Source organism: Aquarana catesbeiana, linkage group LG03 (genome assembly GCF_042186555.1).
Source record: "Aquarana catesbeiana isolate 2022-GZ linkage group LG03, ASM4218655v1, whole genome shotgun sequence".
Classification (NCBI taxonomy): Eukaryota; Metazoa; Chordata; class Amphibia; order Anura; family Ranidae; genus Aquarana; species Aquarana catesbeiana.
In genome coordinates, this window is record NC_133326.1 from 218,917,963 (window position 1) to 218,938,603 (window position 20,641).

General features: G+C 41.3%; 1 protein-coding gene across 3 annotated transcripts in view; it reads left to right on the forward strand.

Annotated features, from left to right (window-relative positions):
* The window catches only part of IQUB (IQ motif and ubiquitin domain containing), an 83,957-nt gene that overhangs the window by 53,910 nt on the left and 9,406 nt on the right, over positions 1-20,641 (forward strand). For all 3 annotated transcript variants that reach the window (XM_073619784.1, XM_073619783.1, XM_073619785.1), the window contains exons 7-11: positions 320-530; positions 2,846-3,021; positions 14,602-14,772; positions 15,612-15,788; positions 16,621-16,869. In XM_073619784.1, coding sequence (XP_073475885.1) covers positions 320-530; positions 2,846-3,021; positions 14,602-14,772; positions 15,612-15,788; positions 16,621-16,869 — 984 coding nt within the window. The remainder of the gene's footprint in view (positions 1-319; positions 531-2,845; positions 3,022-14,601; positions 14,773-15,611; positions 15,789-16,620; positions 16,870-20,641) is intronic.

Consider the following 20,641-nt stretch of genomic DNA (forward strand, 5'->3'; position numbering starts at 1 on the left):
GGATACATTTGCAGTGCCAGGAATTCCAAAGTATAGAAACTAGCTGTGATTCAGAGTTTTGGTCATCCACTGCCAAGGACCACCCTGTTTTACTCAGATGCTACACCACTGTCCACAACCTGGCTTGCACTCGAAGGGAGGAGGGGAGTGGGGGGCAGCAGGGGTCCTGGGTAAAAATAGGGCACATTCAGCACAATATGTAGTAGGGAACAGGCAAAAACACAGAATTGTAAAAAAAAAGAAAAAAAAAAAAAGGTTGTGCTGTTTTGGTCAGTTTTTTTCTGTTTTTTTGCACAATGTAAGAATCGTTGTCATTCAGGTCATAGTGATACAGACTTACTTTCGACGATTTCATGCCAAAAAAGTGGTGGAGCAGCTTAGAGAGGATAAAATGCTGAGACTGCAATGGGAAGAAAGGGAGGAATTGCGAAAGATGGAAGAGAGAGAAGAAAGACTGAGAAAAGATTATGAACGTCGAATGAATCCGAAGACTAAGGAAGATTTTGAGTTACTCTACCATGCTCTTGAGTGTAAGTATAATGTACTGAGTGAGTGTAACATCACCCTCGAACTGTCACTCTAAATATACTTCATGGTTAGTACCATTTAACCTAGTAAATCTTAGGTCATCCTTGGAAAAAAACATTACCAAGATGATCTGTAATTTCCAGAGAGACCTCGGCCCTCACCTCAGTTTTTGTTTGCTGCCTATGGAAAAGGTATGGGTTCACTGTTGCCATGTGTTTCCAGAAAATCCCCAGGATTTGTGAAATTCGTGAATTATGAACCTTTGGCTGAAAACGTTATACATTCACAGCCATAAATAAGGAGCAACCTATAATTCAGTGCATATAAACCTATGGTGCTCCTCAAACCTGCTCCCAAAGGCGTTGATGGTATACCCAACTTAATAAACCACATGGGCACAAAAGGCAACAAATAACAACATTTGTATGACAATTATAGAAAGCAGATATATTTTGCCATTTTTTCCTAGGAATGTTTTCTGCCTATGTAGAATATATTTGCAAGTGAAGCATGTTCTTTTTCTGCATTGGTAGGTAGGGGCCTACCAGTGCAGAAAAAGAAAATGCTTCACTTGCAAAGACCTTTTAGGGACAAGATTATCAAAGAAGCTGTAGAGGTCTTTCGATTGCAGTTTAGTGGTGGTGCGTTTTAAGAGACAGGGCCAAGTTTGGGTCTTCTAATAAAGTGGTCCAATGTTTTTTGATAATATCCTACATATGTCAATAATAATAATGAAATGTAATGAATTCATTGAATACAATGTCTGGAAAAGGATCTTCACCTGTTATGTCTATGTGTCTTGGGTGTGGTACGAGATATGCTTGGTATGCTTCATCTACCATCTCCTGAGTATAGCCTTTGCCCAGGAAAAATGCTATAATGGCTTTGAGATATATAATCCTCATCCAAAGTACAATTTTTCCTGAGACAGCAAAACTTACCCCCTTGGAATATTGCTTTTCCATTTGGGGAGATGGCAACCTCAAGTGGGTTTAAAATGATTCATAGATATCACCCACCCCCCCCCCCCCCGTGGATTTGCTGAGACCTACTTCTTCCATGTACAACAATGCTGAGCACTGTGGACACATGACAGTATTTACCATATAGGTGAACAATCTGTGCATATAGACATACAGTATGTCAGAACTGTAGAATGTGTTGATTGTATCTCTGAAAAGAAAAAAAAAAAAAAAAAGCATATTTTGTGTGCATAAGCCTTAAAATTGTTCATATGTCTATGTTCCCGGTGCCAATTAATCAGCTTTGTATGCGCAAAACAGAATGATTCATTTCAGGCCATTTTCTTGAAATAGATTCAAAATATGTCAAGGCCCCTCACTAAGGCTATCTTTTGTAATAATAATGTAATAGTGACATTTATCATCAGCTTAGCTTTCAGCTTTCCAAAGGCCACGTTTTTATGATTTAAGATTTTTATAGTGAATAATTGAAAAACGTGACCTTAAAAACAAAGATATCTGTACAGCCAGGAGAAAAGGCTTCTAGAAATCTAAGCAAGTCTGGAAAGCAAGAAATTGACTTAGGGACTTTTTAAAAACATAGGGCAAACATAGGGACAAGCTGAAACATTCTACACTTGGTGAAAAACATGCAATTTTACCTCACGAAAACATACCAAAACCAAAAAAAAAAAAAAAAAAATGCAGTTATGCCTTATAAATAATGTGAAGCTCAGAAAACAATGTACCTAGCAAAGTTATAGCTTATCAGTTCGTTCAGGTTTTATCACTGTTCCAAAATATTTTTGTAAATTATTATGTCTTATGCAGACCATAGATGATTAGAAAAACAACTGAAAATTCTGGTCCACTGACCGATCGCTCGATTTTTGCATAGTTAGTGTGTCCGCTACGACAGGTGATTTTCATGCCGCCATGGAAACTGAACAAATTAACATGTTTGTTTTGATTTTTTTTTTTTAGAACCATTTTTTAATTGTTAATAGGTTACTAGTTTGAATAAAAAATAAAAATGAAATACAAGTGAGCAGAAGAAATCGATTGATTGATGTTGAAAATGATTGCAATTTTACTGAAATAATTCCAATACAATTATGGGACTGTTGCATGTTAAATTGGATGGAAATTTAGATTTTTCTACTCATCTATGACCTGCCTTATACACACTCAGTTGTTATTTCTGTGACATCTGATTGGCCGGTGATACTGTTTTCTAAGGGGGGCAGTGATTAATATATTCAAATTTTCTCATGGCATTTGTTGGTGGAAGTTGTATTTATTATCTTTTTCTTTAGTTTCAGTGTGTTTAATTCCTCTGTGCATATTATTTATAGTATGGAGAAAGGAAGAAGTGGAGCGTATAAACCAACAATATTCGGGTGCTGAAAGGAAAGCTGCTCTCTGTGCACTACTGGAACAAGAGACCCAGCTGATCTCATCTATTGGCAGACACAAAATAGATGCTGGCAAGGAAAGCCAGCAGAAAGCTATACAGTCTCTCCTAAACAAGGTAAGTGTAATCATCACACATAAGAGCTATAATGTTCATCAGTTTGTTGCGTGCTACTTGTGATTATTTCCTGCACAAGTGGTAAGAGGTGGACCTTCAGTATGGATGCTAAAGATAAGGCAAGTAGGAAGGGCCATTGCTAGGATTGTAGAGGACCTGGGCGCATTGAGGAGATGAAGTCACCAGTGAACAATGGGCATGGCAAGATTGCACCTAACAGTGTGAGTGGCCTAAAGAGAACCCAATCCTACTTGCTGTATACACTGCACACAAATACCGCAGTCTTGTACCCAAAAAATATTCTTTTATTACAGGACAAGAAGTGAGAGTCTCACAGACACATATAAACCTCAGTATAAAGGATCATTTATGTACAACATAAAATATTCAGTCAGAATAATGTAACGTACAACATGATGTGTATTAGGGGTGCTGAAATTAATTGTTGCATCGATGCATCGCGATTCGGGTGTCCTCGATGCGTCATCAATGCATAACGACCGGAAAATCAATGTCGGGTGACGTCATTACGACTAGCCCCGCCCCTCCCGGGAAAGCGCTCGGAGCGTATTTTTAAAATGACTTTCTTTTAATAAATGTTGTGTTGCTATGGATGATGTGCCCCCGCTGTATGTGCTTTTTAAAAAACTACCGTATTTATCGGCGTATAACATGCTCAGGCGTATAACACGCACATTCATTTTAAGAGTGAAGTTTCAGGAAAAAAAAAAAAATTTAAATAAGGAACTTTGAAGCAAAATAAGGGTCAGCGCCCATCTGCAGCCTCACCATTGCCATCAATGCAGCCTGATCAATGCCCATCTGCAGCCTCACCATTGCCATCAATGCAGCACCCTCACCATTGCCATCAATGCAGCAGCCTCACCATTGCCATCAGTGCAGCCTGATCGATGCCCATCTGCAGCCTAGATGGGACAGGGAGGGGGCGGGACGAGCGCCGACAGATTACATACAGTGAGAATCTCCTATGATAGGCAGAACAGTGGTCCAATGGCGGCCCAGGAGATGGGACTTCCTATTACAGAGGCCGCCAAGTAAACAGGAGATTCTCACTGTATGTAATCTGATGGCGCTCGTCCCGCCCTCCTCCCTGTCCCCTCCGAGGCAGCTAAAATTGAAGTATTGGCGTATAACACGCACATAGCTATTTGCTATTTCATGGTGAAAAAGTGAGTGTTATACGCCAATAAATACAGTATGTCACTTCATACCGAATTTCCCCGTAGTAAGATACGATCCCGCTCATGTGACTCCCGTCCCGTCCCGCCCCTCTCCTCTCACATGTCTCCTGAGTCCTGACGTCAGCGGGCAGGGCCGAGAATTCCCCACTGACGTCAGGACTCAGGAGACACGTGAGAGGAGAGCGGAGAGGGGCAGGAGGGGCCGGGAGTCACATGAGCGGGATCGCATCGTATTACGGGGAAATTCGGTATGAAGTGACATAGTTTTTTAAAAATCACATACAGCGGGGCACATCATCCATAGTAACACAACATTTATTAAAAGTAAGTAACTTTAAAAGCAGTAACCTTACACCTCACGCTCCATGCTGACAGGTCTCTGGCTATCCTGTGCACATTCCACTGTTAACTCCTAATGTGCTGGAAGGTGCAAACAGGAATGCCAAGGAACTGTCAGCACCAGTGGTGGCCCGTGCATTGTGGTGGTGGGGGGGTGGTTAGTGATGGCTGCATTTAATGGGCACAGGTGGCTGCGTTTGACGGGCACAGGTGGTTGCGTTTGATGGGCACAAGTGGCTGCGTTTGATGGGCACAAGTGGCTGTGTTTGGGCACAAGTGGCTGTGTTTGACGGGCACAGGTGGCTGCATTTGACAGGCACAGGTGGCTGCGTTTGACGGGCACAGGTGGCTGCGTTTGACGGGCACAAGTGGCTGCGTTTGGGCACAAGTGGCTGCATTTGATGGGCACAGATGGCTGCGTTTGACGGGCACAGGTGGCTGCGTTTGACGGGCACAGTTGGCTGCATTTGACGGGCACAGGTGGCTGCGTTTGACGGGCACAAGTGGCTGCGTTTGATGGGCACAGTGAGGCTGCGTTTGATGGGCACAGTGAGGCTGCGTTTGATGGGCACAGTGGCTGCATTTGATGGGCACAGTGAGGCTGCATTTGATGGGGGAGGTTCAGTATTTTTCAGTTTGTTTGCACCCCCCAAAAATATTTTGAGCACCAGCTGCCACTGGTCAGCACAGAGACAGTACAGGGAACTTCACAGGGTTGTTTGTCATCTGTGGATTCTATCCCTTCTGACCTCCAAGCAGCCGTGTGTGTGTGAATCTCTGTACGCTGTAGTGCACCGGATTAGTGCACTTTTCAAGGGAGTGAGGTTATTTTTAATTCAAAGCAGAGTTCCAGTCATTTTTTTGTTTATTAAGTCAGCAGCTACAAAAAAAAGTGCATCTTCTGACTTTTAATAAAAAGACACTCACCTGTCCCACAATCCAGCGACGTGGTCACCCAAACCCTCCCTTGTCTCCCCCGCCTGTCCACGGCGCTGGCAATACTACTGTGGGCATCCGGCTGTGACAGCTTGCAGCTTCACAGCCGGGTGCGCATGTCTCACTGCGCTGTCCTGCATAGCCGGGCAATCTTTTGGGAACTGTGATGTGTCCCAGAAGATTGCAGGGTGGAAGGGCCGCCTAGGCGGCCCAAGTGGAAGTGGGAGCTCGTCGGTAATTGTGATGCATCGTGATGCATCACGGAATCGAATCGTTGACCAGATAATCGTAATCAAATCGAATCGTGAGACCAGTGAAGATGCGCACCCCTAATGTGTATGGTGAAATTGTCAGGACAATGTATAATACTACATCCCTTGTACAGTACAGAGGTCAGGAATATGTAATTTAAAACAAAGCTTTTAAAGTGCAGGAGTCAGGATTATGTAGTGCACAGCACAACTTGCAAAGTGCAGCAGTTAGGAGTTAACGCTTTGTTATGTTGGTGGTCAGTGCCCATGTATACTTTGATGGTCAGTGGTGTTGGCCAGTTGTAAGTGCCCTCTTAAACCGTGGTCAGTGGTGACTGCCCTCTTATCATTGGTGGTTAGTGCCGAGTGCTCCCTATAAAGTTTGTGGTCAGTGATCACTTCATGTTGATGACAAGTGGGGAATGCTCTTTTACCTTGGTGATCAGTGGTGAGTGATCAATTACATGTAGGTGCTCACTGGCCCCCTTTCATTAGTGTTCAGTGGAAGAAAGGTTTAGTTAACTGAGAAATATTGCATTGGTCCCACATCGCTTTCTCCCACCTCCATAAAACTTTGCAATGTTGAGTTGGAATTATGCAGGTAGCATCTGGGGCTTGATATCCCTTCACATGGCAAGGCTAACATAGAACAGAGTAATGCTGGCCATACACTATACGAAAAATCGGCCAAACCCATTTTCGAAAAACGAATATTTGGCCGTGAGCGCAAACGATAGTGCCACATGTAATGACTGATAAATCTTTCAGTGGACATAAATGATTGCATTTTTTGTTAGTTTTTTTTTTTTACATATACCTAGTGCAGACAGTTCGGACGGGAAACACATTAACCTTTCAATTTATCGTTCGTTCTGCAGAAAATTTTCAAACTTGTCCTGCGTTTTTTTCGGCTCAAAAACGTCCCAACGGTTATCAATTTTGTGCCCATTAACTGGCCGAAAAAAACGAAACTGTCTAAATGACCGAATTTCGGCTGTTTTTTCGTATAGTGTATGGCCAGCATAAGTCACTCTGCTAGATGGAGCTGAATTAGAACTGTTGCTAAACCCAGGGCATCTAGTGATGCCTATGGAAGTAGATGTGTTGTCTATGAGTAACTAGTCAGTTGCTTTCTTTAATTTCCTAGTCCACAAAAAAAGAGAGACTATGAGACCACTGAGTACCATTTTTCATCGTTATGACTACTATGAATAATGCTGATGTGCCCCCTTTTTTATGTTTTCTGAATGTTAACTGCATTTGTATTTACGTAATAAGCCTAATGCAGTAACTAAGGTAGGAAAATTACAACCGACTGTCACCTTGTCTAAACTTTGTATTGTTTACACAGCACCATTTCATATTTGTTACTAGTTTGTTAGTTAAATAATATGTAAAAATGAACACAGTTCTCAGTGTGTGATTTATTTAGCGCATAAGATGGAGTTTAGCTGGTACAGGAGACAAGGCTTGACATTTTCTTTTTGAAAGACAATAAAACTATATTGCAGCATGTTTTTTGCCCCAAGACAGTTTGTAAACTTGAAGCTAGGCAATTGTATAATTTTATTTGTGTTCTTAAGAGCTATTGGAAACTATTAGCACAGTTCACTGTAATCTGTAGTACTGGAACTCCTCATTTTGTCTTTTGTATGTGTGCTTTGAGGCTGTTATTAGGATTCTATTTATTTGCATGTGATTATCTTCTTGGCTAGATTACAGTGCTTAACTACTGGTGCTTATAATTAGGTTTTCCTTCTGATACAGTAAGAAGGTTCCTCTCTGATTCATAAATTGGGCTGTTTTTCTCATCCAGTCTCACCTTGTAATGAAAACACTAAACTATGGATTGCAATTCTTCACACTAGGTTTCATATTTACCTTTTTTGGCACCACTTCAGTCTATTATAAATGCATCTGGTAGATTTGCTTTGCCAGCTGCTTTACTCACACTACTGCCCCAAGACAGTTGCTGCACTGGCTCCCTGTTGCTTTTAGGATTCATTAAATGTTTTATTGTTTTCTACACTAGTGTTTTACTGTACTTGTCTGTCCCTGGTTCCCTGTCCCCATGTATACGCCAAAGCATGTATACAGTATACACATACTATGTGTGTATATGTATATATTGTGGTATTGGGGGTTATTTAGCTTCAGTGTAGAGCTTTCCAGTGAGCTGAGTCTACGCCAGATATGCAGTTTAAGGGCTTTTTTGGCCCATATTTATTGAAGTAAAAGAAAAACAGTCCATCCAGGATTCCCACGCAGGGGTTTCTTTCACAAAGCAATAATGAAATAAATAGAAAATACTGAGCCACCTTACTCTCTGGTCAGCACTGCTGTTCAGATGTTGACCTCGGTCCTCTTGACCCTGTAACTGTGTCCCTGTTTGGTACCCACACTATACCTCTGGTGACACTCTCTCTTACAGCTTCCTGGCTTACGTTATTGCCATATGACTGCTTCAGGCCTGTAGCCTAGACCTTAGGTCTGCTTCTTAGAACAAAAGGGTTTCCTTGAGTTAAGCTCTCTCCTAGCTTACTCCTGATCAGTGCCTTGCTGCTCTGTCACAAAGTACATCTGCCTCCTGCAGACATGCATGCTCTGGCTGCACCCATGCAGTCTCTGACTCCTGCAGAGGAATGGGAGTCCACCTGACTCCCATGCACTGACTTCCTGTCTGTCAGGTGAGGCCCTGAGCCATAGCCAGGTCACAACTAAATAGCCCAGCACACAGCTGTGCAATCAGCGTGCCTTTCTCTCCAAACTCTGATGTAAACCAGCAATATTCCAGGTAGCACAGGGTCCCAATGCCACAATATATATATTTTAGATGGTTTGATTCTGGCATCCTCCCATGTTACCAACTCCCACTCTTTTATATATATATATATATATATATATATATATATATATATATATATATATACAGTGGGGACGGAAAGTATTCAGACCCCCTTAAATTTTTCACTCTTTGTTATATTGCAGCCATTTGCTAAAATCATTTAAGTTCATTTTTTTTCCTCATTAATGTACACACACCACCCCATATTGACAGAAAAACACAGAATTGTTAACATTTTTGCAGATTCATTAAAAAAGAAAAACTGAAATATCACATGGTCCTAAGTATTCAGACCCTTTGCTGTGACACTCATATATTTAACTTTAACTGGTTCTACACCTTCATGTGAGTCCAGCTGTGTTTGATTATACTGATTGGACTTGATTAGGAAAGCCACACACCTGTCTATATAAGACCTTACAGCTCACAGTGCATGTCAGAGCAAATGAGAATCATGAGGTCAAAGGAACTGCCTGAAGAGCTCAGAGAAAGAATTGTGGCAAGGCACAGATCTGGCCAAGGTTACAAAAAAATTCTGCTGCATTTAAGGTTCCTAAGAGCACAGTGGCCTCCAGAATCCTTAAATGGAAGACGTTTGGGACGAACAGAACCCTTCCTAGAGCTGGCCATCCGGCCAAACTGAGCTATCGGGGGAGAAGAGCCTTGGTGAGAGAGGTAAAGAAGAACCCAAAGAGATGCAGTCGGGAGATGGGAGAAAGTTGTAGAAACTCAACCATCACTGCAGCCCTCCACCAGTTGGGGATTTATGGCAGAGTGGCCCGACGGAAGCCTCTTCTCAGGGCAAGTCACATGAAAGCCTACATGGAGTTTGCCAAAAAACACCTGAAGGACTCCAAGATGGTGAGAAATAAGATTCTTTGGTCCGATGAAACCAAGATAGAACTTTTTGGCCTTAATTCTAAGTGGTATGTGTGGAGAAAACCAGGGACTGCTCATCACCTGTCCAATACAGTCCCAACAGTGAAGCATGGTGGTAGCAGCATCATGCTGTGGGGGTGTTTTTCAGCTGCAGGGACAGGACGACTGGTTGCAATCAAGGGAAAGATGAATGCGGCCAAGTACAGGGATATCCTGGACGAAAACCTTCTCCAGAGTGCTCAGGACCTCAGACTGGGCCGAAGGTTTACCTTCCAACAAGACAATGACACTAAGCACACAGCTAAAATAACAAAGGGATGGCTTCACAACAACTCCGTGACTGTTCTTGAATGGCCCAGCCAGAGCCCTGACTTAGACTCAATTGAGCATCTCTGGAGAGACCTAAAAATGGCTGTCCACCAACGTTTACCGTCCAACCTGACAGAACTGGAGAGGATCTGCAAGGAGGAATGGCAGAGGATCCCCAAATCCAGGTGTAAATAACTTGTTGCATGTTTCCCAAAAAGACTCATGGCTGTATTAGATCAAAAGGGTGCTTCTAATAAATACTGAGCAAAGGGTCTGAATACTTAGGACCATGTGATATTTCAGTTTTTCTTTTTTAATAAATCTGCAAAAATGTCAACAATTCTGTGTTTTTCTGTCAATATGGGGTGCTGTGTGTACATTAATGAGGGAAAACATGAACTTAAATGATTTTAGCAAATGGCTGCAATGTAACAAAGAGTGAAAAATTTAAGGGGGTCTGAATACTTTCCGTCCCCACTGTGTATATATCTATAGATATATATAGATATATATATCTATATGATATATATATTACATTCACATCAGACCCTGCCCTCAAGAGCTTTCCATCTAATGTCAATGTCTAATGCCAATTTACACAGAAGCTAATTAGTCTACCAGCATGTCTTTGGTGTGTGGGAGGAAAGCAGAGTACCCAGAGGAAATGCATGCAAGCACAGAAAGATAATGCAAACTTTATGCGAGTAGTGTTGTCATTCGAATCTGAACTGATGACCCTAGTGCTTACTATCCCCGTCCCTTGATATTTTTAATCACTGTGTACAAACTTCTATCTACATCTCCTGTGTACTGATTAATTGTTGACATCTCCTCATGCTTTATCCTACTACTTACCTATAATTTTTTGCTTTGATTTTCCTATTCTTCGAGATGTTTGGTGACGTCTGCTACACTAGATCAACTATGTAGTGCAAGGGTCTGATTTTATACAAATGTAATGGCTTGTTTAGGTGTGTCCTCCATTGACATTTTTTGGTAAATCTGAACAATCAAAATGTATAGTGTATGGCCAGCTTCAGATGGCATCATCTTCAAAAGATAGAAAGGTTTAGCTCCAATTTCAGATTAAAATGATAGTGTATATTTTTTTTCAAATATTGATATATAAATCACAAGTCCAAAGTAAGCTGGATGAATTGAGAACACATTTTAATACAATAGTTAACCCTCAAGATATAAGGATCCATAAATAGTTAAAGTGGTTGTAAAGCTGAAGATTTTTTACCTTCAAGCATTGCATGCATGAAGGTAAAAAAACCTTCCATGTGCTGTCCCCCCCCCCAATACTCACCTGAGCCCTCTTTCAAACCAGCAATGTGCACGGGAGCCTCGGCTGTCCTGTGTCTCTCCTCATTGGCTAAGACAGCAGCGGGAGTCATTGGCTCCTGCTGCTGTCAATCACAGCCAGTCAGCCAATGAGGAAAGAGTGGGGCGGGACCAATCCATGGCTCTGTGTCTTACAGACGCATAGAGCCAGGTTTAGGAGCGAGCACACACCATTGCCCCCATAGCAAGCGGCTTGCCATTGGAGGCACTGGTCAAGGGGGAGGAGCCAGGAGCACCGGCGAGGGACCCGATAAGAAGAGGATCGGGGCTGCTTTGTGCAATACCACTGCAAAGAGCAGGTAAGTAAAATATGTTTGTTATTTAAAAAACAAAAAATGAACCTTTACTATCATTTTAGAGGTAATTGAATTTTTACAGACATGGCATTGCAATAAATATTAAACAATTGGTCCACTTTTTCTAATAAAATATAGATATGTCCTCCACAGCCACTGCTACCCCTCCTTAACATAAGTAAAAATCAGAGTTCTTATAAACAATTGGTTCCCCTCTACCAGAGCTGTTAGTATTCTGGTCTCCATGGCAGGGAAGATGACCTCCCTTTCACTCTGACTCATACAAGCACAACGTCCATTGGAAATTAGGGCTTATATTTCTACAAATCACATCCTATTATCTCCTGAGGGACTCTGGACATGTATATGGTAATTAAAAGGGCAGATGTGTTTCCCTTTGCTATCATGAAAACCAAAGTGCTGCCCAGTCCCATCAGTGAAGTGAAGAACTGCATTTGTAGAGGTCTGTTTTTTACATAAACTCTTATGAGAGAGACTGATGTGAATTTTTTTCTAATAGAAAAAAATGTGTACCTTTTGCCAATGCTGTTCCACCAAAGACCTATTCAGGTCAGAAGAGTGAGCAGACCCTACCACCCTAAAGCCTGAACAGAGCTGTTTTATGCCAAGAACCGTGTTTCCAAGGGTCATAGCTATGCCACTGCAAAGCCAGACCTTTTCTTTATAAAAGCAGAATAGAACTGTGGCACACCCAGAACAATGCCACCATACAGCCAGAGTAGATCCTACACAATTATCTGTTGCTACCCATATTCCATTTCCCTGAAAAATGTCATCTCAGAACAAAAGCCTCTATCTGGTCATGCTAATTACCTTGCTTTCTAAATAACTCCCCCTTGTGACAAGCATGCTACAGGTGAAGTCATACATGCTTGCATGATTTGCATGCTTGTTCCAGGTCAGTAATTCAAAAAATATAGAGGCCATTAGATCTAACAGGACCGCTAGGAGACCATCATCTTTTTTTGAAGCTGAAGTCAGCAATGTCCGCCTGCATACTGTATTTCTGGCAGTACAGATTTCCTTTCAGTCTAAACAATACTATATTCATATGATCAGGCTGCTCGCTAAGTCTCAAAACATATACTGTGTGTGCACTTTAAATACAGTTTCTGGATAATTACTTATCCTTTCAAAAAGCTTTATTGATTCTAGGAGAAAAGTAGTCGGTACACCTGAAGTACTGTAGATGACCACTCATTTCTTTTTGGACAAAGAGTCTATTTTATTCCATGTGAATTGTACACTGCCTTGTAAGCAAAAAAAAAATAAGACATGTGAGAGCTGTTATTGTGTCAACCCTTTTTAACTGAAAAGCAAAACCAGAATTATCCAGAGTTACTACATATCACATTGCACTTTGACTCCTCTTTGTACCCATTCACACAGTACCAGAGCCTACTTTTATGCAGTTACTGGTTAATATAGATTAATATGTATGTCTGTTATGTAAAAAATGATGATGGCTGTAATTAGATCTTCCTTGGCGCTCGCTGTATTTTTAAGGTTATGCACACTTACATTTACGATACAAGGATCTTTCTTGGGGCTTGCTGTATTTTTAAGGTTATGCACGCTTACATGTACGATACATGGATCTTTCTTGGCGTTTGCTGTATTTTTAAGGTTATGCAAGCTTACATTTATGATACAAGGATCTTTCTTGGCGTTTGCTGTATTTTTAAGGTTATGCACGCTTACATTTACGATACATGGGTCTTTCTTGGGGCTTACTGTATTTTTAAGGTTATACAGTATATTTACTATACAGGTGTTTCATTTCTTTTCCTTTTTAATTTTATTTGAATGATGATTAAAAAATGTACAATAATAACAGCTCAAAAGTGTCATGATTTTTGACATCCTACCTGAAATAATGTTGTTTAGGATGATGCTCAAGGAGGGATTATCCAAAATATGAAAGCATTACTTTCAAAATCTGTTCTCATAAAATGACCTTTTATGAGAAGATAGGGTTGTGATGGTATGTATTTAGAGTATTAAAAACGTTATCTTCTAGCACACAATTGAATTTGGTTATTTTCTTTGTTATGCTTTGATACAAAAAAATCTGAAATGTTAAAGCTAAACTCCAGGCTCACAATAAAATTAATAGAGACTAGCCTAATAGTGTTTGTGTTGAATATGAAATTATTATTTAAAATACGTAATTTAAAATACATGCTTTTGATTCTTAAACTACGGTATCTTCCATTATTCCTGGGTACACCAGCTGCAGAGGTTTGTATAGTCTATCGCTGTTGTCATGTTTGACCCTGAAATGTACTTACCAGGTATTTATATTATGATAAATCGGCTATTGTATTAAGCTAGAAAGCTGATTTCTCGGTCCTGGATGTCACCTACAGTACCTACAAGAAAACAGTGGGTTGAGTATGTCAACTCCCTCCTATTTAGTGAACAACTAGCTTATCGCCACCATAATGCAATGCGTACATTTTATCGTATTTGGCAGATTTGGTTAGACACTCCTGGTTTAGCACCTCCGCAACTAGTGATAGATAGACTACAAATTTATGCATGGTTAAAATGGAGGTGAATTAAAAGGGCCCAGGTCTTTTGTCCCACTGAAGGTTTAAGTTGTTTTATTTTTGTTCTATGTGATAGTTTACAAGAAACGCTTTTCCAAAAAATAAACTGTTATTTATAGGATCTACCTATATTCATACTTTTTGTTTTGTTTAGAATGATTGCCTCCTATTCAGTCTCTGTATACTACATGATGTACATGTTTTCTATGTTCTCTGCTGATCATGTGACTCATAGGCAGGCAGCAGAGGGGGCATGTCAGGGAGTAGACTTAAAAGGTGCATGAAAAATAAACTTAGCGGACTTGTTTCTTTTTTTTTTTTTAATCAAATTATTTAACTAGGTAACATGCAAAGTGGTCTACCGCTTAAAGCTTCTGCACAAAACGGGCCATTAGTCTGCACTAAGTTGTTTTTCTCACCACATAGGCTGATTTTACAAACAACACTTTTGACTCAATCCATTCTGGGCTGCTATCATTTCAAGCAGTATGTTTTCCCTGAGCCGAGAATTCATCTTTAATTGTTATATGTTTCTCTTGGTCTGCATTTGCTGTATGTTTATGTAAGCATTAATGTATCTAAAATCGCATTCCTCATTTAAAGTGTTGTGAACCCAAAAAATGGAAAGCCCTTGATGGAAAAGTTACAGAGATGGATACCCAGTTTACAATCCGTGCCAGAGAGCTACGTGATATTTATAACAGCATTAACACCCAATACTTCACTCGTGATGAAAGGATTGATGCTCTTTTGACACTTAAGCATACTGTCAAGGTAATTTATTTTTCTTTTGAAAACCTGGCTGTGTGAACAGGTGTTTTGTAACACTATTAATATTTTACAGTTCATTTATGCAGATATCAATTATTAATCCAATATTAAGAAATACAAATGCCTAGTTAAAAAAAAAAGCTGAGACAGAAGTTACGTATATTGTATAAATGTCTAAACTGTAGTTAGCCAAGGCACGTCACAAACTTGACCACTAAATCGTAACTACCAGTCTATATTGCCAATGTACTGCACTATTTGTCGTCATGGGGGTCTGTACCAGTTCAATAGGCAGAACATTTTGAAGCCAGTTATGTCTAACACAAAGTAGTAAAGTCTACATTCATTTTAGTGTATCTATCCATATGCTGTACCTTTTTTACAAACACCATAGCAGGTAGCCGGTAGCCTTTTTATAAAATAGAGGATATTTGCTTTCTGATTTAACAGTTGCCTCATTTATTGAATAATTTAGTTTTTCTATTTTTAAATGTTTTCCTGATACAGTGGCAGTAATTGGATTGCCAAGTTTTACTCTGTATAATGATATAATAGGGAAAGTCACTAGACAAACCCACTGGTGAACATGTAAAACCAAACTTAATATTTCAAGTGTTGCGTGTAATGAACCACATCAGTTCTTCATTATATTCTAAAACTATTCATACTTTAGCTGATTATTGTTCAAATTAGGTCATTGCGGCCCCTATTAAATGAAAAATCTGCCTTTATCTGAATCATGAAGTAACTGCATCTGCCTGTGTCTGAGGTCATCTATATTACTATTTCCTGCATGGCCCAAAATTATATATATATTTTTATTTTTCATTTTTTTCTTATAGGAACACAATTGCAAATTAACTCAAGAGATTGTGGAGCTAATTGACAGAGAGGCTGACCTTTTATTTCGTGGTGTAGAAGAGCACAACCTGGAAGGACTTCGGAAGAGAATATCTACACTTTTCCTACAGTACATTAAAATTCCCACATTTAACCCAGAAATTGCCAGATTACTCAAGGTAATGATTCAACAATTTTTTAAGCAAACCTGTCACTATAGAATTACGTCTTATCAGCAAGGAAGCATATCTAAATTCCTACATACAGTGGGGCCATGGAGAACGAATGAAGCCACCCTCTAACAGGCAGTCAGAAAACAGCAGCAAAAGAAAGGAATTCAGAGATTGGAGGAGGCTGAGAACAATAGAAAGTACATTTCTAAATTATAAACACTTAAAAGATTTTTTCTAAAACCAGTTTCATTTTAAAAAACCCATCTGTATCATAAAGGTGCCAAATAGGCTACAGCAATTAAATGCAGTCACCTAGCAGTACCTAGATGACACTTCCAGCTCCCAAAACTCAGGCAACTTTAAGATGCCAGCACTTGCTGGTATTGTCAAGCAGTCTAAATCTACACATGTTCATACTGGGCTTTCACCATGGGTGGCCCTACTGGCTAACAGTGGAAGTCAAGCCATCTCATGAAACCTACAGCAAGTGTCAAAACTACATAAAGTCATATAAAGGTATATGCAGGATCTCCTGATGATATATTTACAGCAGCATTCATCTAATGCACAAACCCTACAAAACAATTTAGAGATCATTCATCACTATACTTACTATAGCTGCCTCTATACGGTGAATAAATAGTTTTTTAAGTGTTTGTGTGTATCAATGATAAGTGATGCAATCAGAGCTTTTAGCATTATCATGCTGTACTGTCAGAAATGCCAGAGTTAATGTTGGTGTGAATTCAGCCCTGAATTAAATTGCCTGGCTATGGTTGTGGTGGTCATTTTACCTCTGGTTGTATGATAGTCACCTAATTACAATTTTTATCTTCAGGTTCCTCAAGATCCTGCTGTTCTTCGCAAAAATATATATTTCTGTAACAGCTGCAAAAGTTACCTACCATCAACTGAGTTTTCTCTCTCTGCCAATGCTCGCAGTATTGGCAGGTGTAGAAAATGTTCAAAACTGGACAATGAAGCTCGACAAAGAGAAGAGTTTTCAAAATATAGACTTTTAATGAAGCAACTGAAAAGATCAGAAATAGAATATGGTGATAATGCTAAAATAGCATTTGTGCTCCAGGTAAGTGTTTTTTTAATCAATTTTGAGGTTGGTTGTTCTTGTGGGTACATTTAATTACATAAATAATTGTAATATTTGGATGGTACTAACCATTTTCAGTTGGTGTCAATGTGCACTGCTCATAAAAATTACAGGAACACTTTTTAATCAGAGTATAGAATCAAGTCAATTAAACTCCTGGAATATTGATCTAGTCAGTTAAGTAGCAGAGGGGGTTTGTTAACCACTTCCCGCCCTATAGCGGATTGACGTCCGGGAAGTGGTTCTGTTATCCTGACTGGACGTCATATGACGTCCAGCAGGATAACATGCCGCCACGCGCCCCCGGGGGAGCGCATCGCGGCGATCGGTGGAGCGGTGTGTCAGCCTGACACACCGCTCCGCCGATCTTGGTAAAGAGCCTCCGGCGGAGGCTCTTTACCATGTGATCAGCCGGGTCCAATCACGGCTGATCACGCTGTCAATGGGAAGAGCCGTTGCCACTAGGACCACCAGGGAAGGGGCAACGTGGATGGCCAGGTATGTACCCCATGGCCATCCACATGTGCCCAATCTGTGCCAATCAGTGCCCACAAATGGGCACTGATTGGCACCATTATGTCACTGATCTGCCCAGCAATGCCCAGATCTGCCCAGCAATGTTTTATCACTGCCACCTGTCATTGCCCATCGGTGCCACCTGTCATTGCCCATCGGTGCCACCTGTCAGTGCCCATCAGTGCCACACATCAGTGCCACCCATATGTACCCATCAGTGCCACCCATATGTACCAATCAATGCCACCTACGAGTGCCCATCAGTGCCGCCTATGAGTCCCCATTGGTGCCACCTATGAGTGCCCATCAGTGCCGCATACCAGTGCCACCTATCAGTGCCCATCAGTGCCGCCTATCAGTGCCCATCATAAGTGCCCGTTAGTGCCACCTCATCAGTGCCACCTCATTGGTGCCACCTCATCGGTGCCCATCAGTGCCGCCGTATCAGTGCCCATCAGTGCAGCCATATCAGTGCCCATCATTGAAGGAGAAAGCGTACTTATTTACAAAAAATGTTAACAGAAACAAAGAAAAACTTGTTTTTTTTCAAAATTTTCGTTTCTTTTTTTATTTGTTGCGCAAAAAATAAAAACCGCAGAGGTGATCAAATACCACCAAAAGAAAGCTCTATTTGTGGGAACAAAATGATAAAAAATTAGTTTGGGTACAGTGTAGCATGACCACGCAATTGTCCTTCAAATTGCGACAGCACTGAAAGGTGAAAATTGGCCTGGGCGGGAAGGTGTCTAAGTGCCTGGTATTGAAGTGGTCATTTTCAGATGCATTGGTGCTAATGAACTTAACAACAGGTGCACTAGATGGGCAACAATGAGACTACCCCCAAAACAGGAATGGTTTAACAGGTGGGGGCCACTCACATTTTGTTCCCCTACTCATCTTTTCTGACTGTTTTTCACTTATTTTGCATTTGGCTAGGGTCAGTGTCACTACTGGTAGCATGAGGTGATGCCTGGACCCTTTAGAGATTGCACAGGCAGTCCAACTCCAGGATGGCACATCAATATGTGCCATTACCAGAAGGTCTGCTGTGTCTCTCAACAGAGTCTCAAGAGCATGGAGGAGACAGGCAGTTACTCTAGGAGAGCTGGACAGGGCCGTAGAAGGTCCTTAACCCATCAGCAATATCGTTATCTGCTCCCTTATGCAAGGAGAAACAGGATGAGCACTGCCAGAGTCCTACAAAATGATCTCCAGCAGGCCACTGGTGTAAAAGTCTCTGACCAAACAATCAGAAACAGACTTCATGAGGGTGGCCTGAAGGCCTGACGTCCTCTAGTGAGCCCTGTGATCACTGCCCGGCACCATGGAGCTCAATTGGCATTTACCATTGAAAACCAGAATTGTCAGGTCCGCCACTGGCGCCCTGTGCTTTTCACAGCTGAGAGTAGGTTCACCCAGAGCACATGTGACAGATGTGAAATGGTCTGGAGAAACTGTGGAGAACATTATGCTGCCTGCAACATCGTTCAGCATAACCTTTTGGTGGTGGGTCAGTGATGGTCTGGGGAGGCATATCCATGTAGGGATGCACAGACCTCTACAGGCTAGACAATGGCACCCTGACTGCCATTAGGTATCGGGATGAAATCCTTGGACCCATTGTCACACCCAATGCTGGTACAGTGGATGCTGGGTTCATCCTGGAACAATGCGCAGCCTCATGTGGCAAGAGTATGCAGCCAGTTCCTGTAGGATGAAGGAATTGATACCTTTTGAATGGCCCCCATGTTCACCTGACCTAAATCCAAGAGAGAACACCTCTGGGACATTATGTTTCGGTCCATCCGACGCCACCAGGTTGCACCTCAGTCAGGAGCTCAGTGATGCCCTGGTCCAGATCTGGGAGGACATACCCCAGGACACCATCTGTCGTCTTATTAGGCGCATGCCCCGATGTTGTCAGGCATGCATACAAGCATGTGAAGGCCATAAAACATTCAGCAAAAATTTAATTTCAGCAAAATGGACTAGTCTGCTGCATCATTTTTTTACTTTGATTTTCAGGTGGCCTTTGAATTCAGCCCCATGTAGGTTGAAAATGTTCATTTCCTTCAAACGATGTGGCATCCTTTCATTTCTAACACATTACCCAGTCCATATCAGTATAGATATCCAGCATGATATTTTTCACTATTGAGATCTGATATGTTTTCAAAGTGTTCCTTTTTTTGAGCAGTGTATTTGTATACGCTAACTTATATGATACTTAGGCACACCTAGGCACATAGAATAATGAAGGCCAGTACCCTTTGAGGCTATAACTCCTCTCATCCTCTTAGTGTCTGGCAGAAAGGTTGTCTCTTTTCTTTATGCTATATTTTTCCACCTAAATTGGAAGATGTTCTACTATCAACAGCTACTGGTAGATTCGGGGTAGATATTTGAAATCCTGGAAGTCCCTCCAGTTAGCTAATGAGTGCAGGTTTTCCCAGTTCATTATGTGGTCTCCCTGTGTCGGTCCTGTAGTCAACATTATTTACCCACCCGTATTTCATTTAGCAAAAGTTCTCTGCATTCAGGTCAGGTCAGTAAAGCTAATTAGTACTTTATTCATGGGGGTATACACCTTGTTCCCACTATAAGGCCTCCACTCCCACCATAGGTTTTAAATCTTGTATTGTCCGTGTTACAATTATCCACATTTGAACCTATTGGGGACATTTCCTTGACATTGTTATCCCATAAGATAGCCTATCTTTTGGCCATCACTTCAGCCAGAAGGGTTTCTGAACTATCGATCAACTTGGGTACAACCAGCCTGCCAGATTTTCTTACGATTTATAGCAGCCACTAGTGATAATCACTGTCTTCTCCTGGCCTGCCTACCTTCTCCTGCCGGCCCCTGCCGGGACAAGACATTTGCTGATTCTCCTGTCAGCACTGTCTGTGTTAATGGGGGAATCATACAAATTTCTTTCCTGTAACACGTGGTTGCAGGAAAGAAAATTTGAACCATGTATGGCCAGCCTAAAGACCTTTTCTACCCAAAGAATTCCTAGCTATCACCTTAATGAACAATGAGGCATACCCCACTTTTAAGTACACAATGGAACCAATACATGTATGTAAAACGAAAATGTAATTAAAGTGAAGCAAAACTTTTTTTTACTTCTGGAGGGTCAGGGGCTGTAAGGGGCTGTAGAGGGGGGGATCAGGGCCTATAGTGGAGGCCCATGGGTTTTAGTGGGGGGTTAGGGAGTGAAGTTTATAGTAC